Raw genomic sequence first — 7,628 nt, 5'->3', positions numbered from 1 at the left:
GGGTAAGGAAGATTAGAAAAGGAGGAGAAAGACCTCAACAGGGAAGATCAAAGAGATTTCCTAAATCAAAGATCTTGAGTGTTAAAAGTTGAATTGGAGTCAAGCATATAGAGATGAGGAAGGCTCATTTCAGAGAGAAAGGCAGCATGAGCAAAGGCACAAATACAAATAAATATGTTAGGTATTGGAAAAAGAGAGCCTTCGATTTGTTAAGAAGTTAGTGTCTGAATCGGGATGAATTGCATATCAGAAATTATCTAAAAGAGTGTTGGGATGGGGTTGGTCAAAGGATTCAGTAACTGGACATGAAAGAATAGAAATAAAGTAACATGAGTCTACTCAGTATGATCATCCAAAGATTAACACCTTGAATAATCAGGATGGCATAATTTTTATATGGAAACTTTCTACTTGGAGTGGCTTCTTTTCATTAGTCAGATGTTTGGACTTAATTATTTCATGAAATGTAGCTAACATCTGTAAATGGTGAAGGGCAGAGGTGGAGTCCTGGTATAGGTCCTGTAATTTTAAGAAATGCCCATATCATTAAACTCTAACTTCCCCCCACACTTTTATTTATTTATTTTCAATAAGTTTAAAATCTTGAGGGGTACAGCATCACATAGATTCTGTGTCCAGTGGCTTGAGCAGAAGATTGCTTCAGAATTTGGCACTCACCATGCCACTGTTTCCATGAACACAAGTGAAATGGCTTTTCCCAGATTCTTTTGGTTTTGCTTGGTTTGCCACCAGGAGTCACTGTGTTCTTTGCTTTGTACACAAAAGAGCAATTCTTGCCCAAATAGAATTCAGTTTTATTTCAGGGATTATTATCTTCAATTTTTAGAAGAGCTGTGTGGTGCTCTGTCTGGCTCTGGAGATCCTACTTAAGCCAGGAGAAATAGTCTTGGACTACAGCCTTTCAGACATATCTGCATTTTAGAAAGTCTATTCCCAGCAGGCCTCCACAGGTCCCAAGATGGTGGAAAGAGAATGCCTAATATTTTAACTATTCCATACCAATCCATTCTTTTTTTTTTTTTTTTTTTACATTTATTACCTATGACTGACACAGGACTGGGTTTACTGCTGTGCATGATTTTTAAAAAGGGGGGTGGAAGTAAAAAATAAGAATAGCCTATAAACAGGAATAAAATGTATACATATATATATATATATATATATATATATATATATACACACACACACACACACAAAGCAAAGCTACTAAAATGGGCATTGTCACATGAAAGCCAAGACTCTGAAGGGCAACACTTCAATCTTTTGGGACAAAAGGAGCCTGTTTACCACAGCTTTCTTCCACCAAGAATATAATATTGAATTATTCCATAGACCAATATGGAGCTTCTTTAAACATGACCTAATGTATAGACAAAAATACAGTCTTCAGATAATCAAGCAGAATATTTTTACATGAACATCAATGCTGACCTGAAGAAAGGTTAGTTGTGCAGAATAACAGTCATAATTTACACCTAGGAAAGCCACATTTACTTCCATTTATTTGGGGAGAGAGAAGCACATGGCTCTAAATTTCTTTGTCCTAAGAAACTATTTGGATTTAAAAACCCTAAATATAGCCCCCCATGAAATATCTGAATATAAAAATATTGAGAGAAATTAAAATTACTCTATTTGAAGCATGTAAATCCAATAAGTTTGGCTTTGGCCTATCTCATGCTCCTATCAGAAGACCGTAATTTGGGTCCTCTTTTTATCTTCAGACAAAATTGGCTTCATTTGAAAAGCTATTGCAGCTGTGTTGGATACTGCTGAAAATTCCTAAGTATGACTCAGATGACAAATTCTATTTGATAGAGAGTCTAGTGGGATTTGCAGAGTGGAGCTTCAATCCTGAAAACAATTAAGTTAACTGAAGACCCAACAGAGAACTTCTGAACTCCTATGAGATGTTGCAACCCAGAATCTTTAAGACAGAATTTATAATTTATAAATTACAACATAATTTATAAAATAATCACACTGTTTTGAGATGAGTCAGTATGTTAGGTAATGAGATTGATTCTAATTTTCTATAAATTTTCAAACATAATTATAAAATTAAGATGGCAAATATCACTGAAACATAAGTATATAAAGACTTCATTCCAGGAGGAAATAATTATAATATTTCATAAACGTTCACAATTCAAACACATATATTAAGGCAGTTTCCATGAAATTTTACTTGCTCAAATTTTTGTCAAACTTTAAAAGCATATGTGAATATATTTTAAAATATATGCTCATGTATATATACATGTATGCTTACACAAACCGCACATATAGAAAAACAAACACATATGCAAATTCTCTTGAATGCTCTAAGATTAAACTCCATCATTCAGTATAAATTAATAAGGATTAACTTAAAACTTTTACAGTTACAGCAACACCGGAAATTAAAGATTAATGATGAGCCAAAATCAGAATATTCCTTTTTTAATCGGTATTAACTCTACAACAGTATCCTTTCTCTTCTTTCCATCTTTTTACAATCCCTCATTTAAAAAAATGTATTCACCAAGTTCCTAAATTGCATAAAAATATTGTTACCACATCAGTGACTAATTCAAGTGGAAAACATGGTGAAAAAAAAATTTGGAAAATGTGCTATTTAATTCCCATTCCAATTCCAATGAGTAATTCTGAGAGTCAGTTAACCTCTTTGAACTTTCTGTTCAATCTTGGGATAATTTTCAGCTGAAAAATGCAAGGAGAGAAATACAGGACCTCAGGCTTAACAACAAAGATATTTAAAAAATAAATAAATAAGAACAGAGATACTAGTGTTTCCAAAATGAGCACATTTCGTTTTATTAAGCATCAAGGAAATGTGAGTCCTGTACCAAAGTAAAATTTCTGTGTTAAAGAGAAGTGATTATCAACACAGTTCTGTAGAAACAAAAATAAAGGGACAATTTAACTGTACTTCAGGGAATAAGAAGACATTAAAGGGTCTTGAAGAATTGATCACAGTAATCATTCAAAAATTTGCCTGTTACATCCCATTACCAATTTCAATCTTAGATAAATCTATGGCTAGATATGCCCAAGTCCTTCACTGCGGCATGACATTTGCAATCACATTTTGGCTCTTCTATATGCATATTAGTATTTGTTTAAATTATTTTTAAAGGAACACATCTCTCCAAACATCATTTCACCACTGACCCACTTCTCTAGGAGTAGTAGCAAAGAAAATTTATGTTGTATTTTACAATTGTATTGTAAGTTATCATGTTTTAGGCTGTAATTCTGCTATGGATTCAGTATATTTTTAGGTAAGTCTTCCCACAGATACATTTTAAGCATTTTATAGTGGTTTGAAAGCATATAGAAAATGTCCATTAAAAATGCATCTCTTTTGCTTAAAGAAGAAAATCACATATGAAGCAATATAAGTGAGAGAGACAGAGAGATTTTCATGTGTTTTTCATGATCCAGGTAATTGATTTTCTTGTTGCTATTATAGAGAGCACTGCTGACATTCACTGGTCTACTGAGTTCATCACAGCTGTGCTTATGCATCTCTCCCAAGCTCTGTTTTCCACTGAACTGGAAAAGATTTGAATTTTTGTTTGATAATCTGCCACACCCTGGCTTTGCCTCATCTTTATAGTCACTCTTTTTTGTTAAAGGAGAACCAGATTAATCAGTGCTTTAGTTGGTGTGGGTGTTTAGATTTGTGTTAAACCTTAGATGCAAGCCAGAGAGCAAAATGACATGTTCTGTTTGAGCTGGCTAATATCAGAGAAATCAGGGATGTATAGAAAGAAATGTGTGTCTAGGTTACCATGAGGACATCAACTCTTGGATTGCACAGTAGAATTCACCAGTTTGTGTATTTCACCCAGTCATAACACCAACTGAGATCCATATCTAGATACCATATTATAAAACATTTTGACTTGAAGAAGAAAAATAGGATCGGGGACATAGACTACAAAGGATCCTGGTGCAGGACCTCAATATGCTCGAGGTGGTGAAGAATGCTAAATCAGAAAATTTGGAGTATGAGATTTATCTCTGGATCTTTCATGGATATCTTAAAACACAATTTGTGTCTGTGTGTGCAAAATATCAACTAACTTTTCTAATGAGCCCATTGATCATGAATTTTTCTTATGGGTATAAAACCTTTATTTGAATAGATATCAAACTGAGAATTTTAAGACAAAAGTTACAGTAGAAATCAGTATGTGTAATCCCTGAAATAAGGCATAAAAAGCATTATTTTAAAACTAACATATCCAATTTTCCATATTAGAAAACAATTATAATGAAATTTAATGCATTTCAACTTTTATTATTTAAACTAATAAGATAATGTGTACAGATAATGAATTTTTTCACGCAAGTGTCAAAGACACCAGGAGAAAAATTTAACCATGTTTCTGAACTGGTTTGAACACAAGGGGATCTTTTTAAAGTATAAAATGAAGTTGACTGAGAGGTAGAATGATAGATATAACAGTCTTTTCCCCCAATATGTCCTGTATGATCCAAGAGCAGAGCTTGTTTTCATGACTGTTCAATCATTATCCTTTTTTTTTCCCTTTAAAGTGGTGAATCTCTGGTTTAAAATCAGAAGATGTACAAGAGATTGGTTCAACTGGTTTTCTTTTCCTGTCACCAGATGATGTCATCTATATTGGAACATCTGTGTGCTTTCTGTAACTGGGCCTATAGGGAGGCCTGTGTACTACTTCCTCGCTTATAGCATGGACGTAACCTGGGATTCTGCAGATATTATGTGAATTGAGTAAAAATTGAGTAACAAGAATTGGCAGAAAGAAAAAGAAGACAAAAACAAGTTTAATGGAAGAAAATTTTGAACTAGGCATTAGAGGAGTTACTTCCATGAATTGCTGTGACGTGGGGAGAATTTTATGTGCACATACAGGCATGGAGATGGCATGGTTAAGTTGACATGGCAAAAATAAAATAAATGCAGGTGATCGTGATTAGAATTGAGTAGCTCTACCAGAATATAGAGATAAATGAAGGAAATATGGGCTGATGATTAGGGTATAAAGAAACATCTTGATTGCTAGAAATAACTTGGTATTGTGGATAAGCATATTTTTCTTGCAAAGATTTATCAAAGACCTATAAATGGTATCTGCCCTTCTTCCAAATACAACCCAGAAATTACTCCCCACATCCAGAAATAAATACATTGAAAAGCTATGTTAAACACAAAATCTATGTTAGACACATGGAAATCTGAATTTGGAAATATTTATACTAGTATTTATACCAATCCAGATAAAATGAGAACTTCTGGTACTATTTTGATATTTCACAGATAAGCTCTTTCTCTTTCTGTTTCTTACACAGTCAAGACATGAAGGGCTAAATTTTCCTCTAGAAAAATCCATTTCAGCTTTTACAAGCAGCATAAAATTTGAAATCTCACAAGGAATCCCTCTTTGGCTGGCTAAAGAAATTTGTGAGAAATAGAAACAGCTCTAGATAAGCATCTAACTTTTCAGGTGCCATTCAAACATACCTTAGATACATAGTCTTTTGACATTTATTTAAAACTGAATTTCTGGGACTCAGAGTGGGTGGATGAATGAAAGGGAAAAACAGAGGTTTTTTTCTTCCAGTTAATCTTTTGCAGCTCCCTATTTAAATTGAGTTAAGGGGGATTCTGGCAAAATCCCAATATAAAAATCTTCTAGGAAGATCAGGGTGGCAAATTAGTCATGCTCCAAAAATGGGCATCAGGCAATTTCTTAAAATTATGCAGCTGTTAATGAAGGGTTATTTTAAAATACACACATGTAATTCTTTTATTAAAACTCAAGGCAGAGCATTTTGATATATATTTTAAGTTATGCAAATATACACATGACTAAAATATGTAACAAACATATACATACTCAGATGCACACAAACTCCAGATGTGCCATTTTTCTTTGTGGGTTGTGTCTTCCATAAGGGAAAAAGGCATATTAATCATTTCTTTTACTGCTAAGGGGATGGGTGCTGCTCTCATATTTCAGAAAGGGGCTGGAAAGTGAGGGAAGCCAAACTTTTTCCTATTTAAGGCCAAAGCACAGGAATCTCAGTGGCTGAGTTTTATGACGGGCCCGGTGCTGAAGGGCAGGGAACAACTGATGGTGCTACTCTGACCTGCTTTTCTTTTCTCCTTTTTGCACAAAGAGTCTCATGTCTGACATTTAGACATGATGAGCTTTGTGCAAAAGGGGACCTGGTTACTTTTCGCTCTGCTTCATCCCACTGTTATTTTGGCACAACAGGAAGGTGAGTAGGTATTGCTTTCAAGAAACTTCATGGGGTTTTTGTTTTTACTTCTCCTTACAAATAGGTAGAAAGGGGAAATCTGTCTCAAAATGCTAATTTTGTCTGTCAGCTCCCAGCTGTGAAATGTAGAACTGACCAGGATGGTGCCTTTTATATTTGCTTAAAGAGAATATTGTCATTTCTGTATTTAAAAGTTCTCCAGTCGTTGAAGATAAAGATGTTCTTGTACTAACTTGTTTTCATGTTAACAGTACTGGAAACTCTTTAAATGGCTTTAAAAAGTTTCCCTCCTGGATTGTTAACATCTTGGAATGCTTCCCTAAGCAATCTGGAAGTTATTGGTCTCTTGTAATACTTTTATGCTCTCCTTTGTATGCTGGGTTCTTTGTCAGCATAGAGTATTAAGCATTGTTTACCCAGTAAGATAAGATAATTTAAAAATAGCATGCTTTAAGTACAGTCTACAGGGAAATATTATATATTATTAGAATCACCAAATATATTTCTGTAAGATAGCAACAGTATCTTCAGTGTTCTTTAAACAGGTTCAAACTGCAAAGAAGTTTCATCATTTCTATTTTTTTCGGTTTCAAGCCCTTACATAGTTGATGAACATGTATTTGCTAATACTTTATTGTTAAGGGTCTAGTGTTTTTGCATGTTCTTCATTTTAACTACTTTTATGTTAATAAGGAGAAGATTTATGAAAATATTTTCAATAGAATGTTTGACTTTTCTGCAAACAAGGTAAAGACGCTAGTGCTGTTTGACTTCAAAAAGTTGATTTGCTCTATATTCTAATAAGTGCAAGCAGTGATTTTCATGTTCTAATTTCCTAGAAGCCATGTTTCATTATTTCATTCTATGAAAACATGTCTTTTAATTTATATGTTTCTCAGAGTCATGAAAATATCTGACATATTAGAATTAAAATTTTCATACAAATAAATCTTTAAGTGCTAAATTTGAAGATGCTAGAAGTCTCTACATTGCTACACACATAATAAAAAACTTTACATTTAAGCCTATTGCTTTGGTGAACACGTGTCTGAAAACAGCTTTTCAATTTTAATATCATGCCTTTAATGTCCTCACAGGTTGTGTATGTAAGTTGGGGGACACACCCAATGATCTTGCTTCAGTTACATTCAGCCCATGGCCACAAAAGAAAAGAAACATCCATATTCTTTGTTCCCTTTATTTCTTCTCCTCCTCTTTCCTCTTCTCCCTTCCTTTCTCCACCCCTTTTGGCCTCTTTCCACCTCCCCCTTGTCTTTCCTTCACTGTCACCCCACCCCCTTCCTAGGCAAGCCCATGTCTCCTCTTCCCTC

At 34.2% G+C, this 7,628-nt stretch overlaps 1 protein-coding gene across 1 annotated transcript in view; it reads left to right on the top strand.

Moving 5' to 3' along the window:
- The first annotated feature begins 6,083 nt into the window (after positions 1 to 6,083).
- The window catches only part of COL3A1 (collagen type III alpha 1 chain), a 39,706-nt gene continuing 38,161 nt past the window's right edge, over positions 6,084 to 7,628 (top strand). The window contains exon 1 of the mRNA XM_006073705.3: positions 6,084 to 6,297. Coding sequence (XP_006073767.3) covers positions 6,219 to 6,297 — 79 coding nt within the window. The 5' untranslated portion in view covers positions 6,084 to 6,218. The remainder of the gene's footprint in view (positions 6,298 to 7,628) is intronic.

This window comes from Bubalus bubalis, chromosome 2, assembly GCF_019923935.1.
Source record: "Bubalus bubalis isolate 160015118507 breed Murrah chromosome 2, NDDB_SH_1, whole genome shotgun sequence".
Lineage (NCBI taxonomy): Eukaryota > Metazoa > Chordata > Mammalia > Artiodactyla > Bovidae > Bubalus > Bubalus bubalis.
This window is presented reverse-complemented; position numbering and strand designations above follow the sequence as displayed.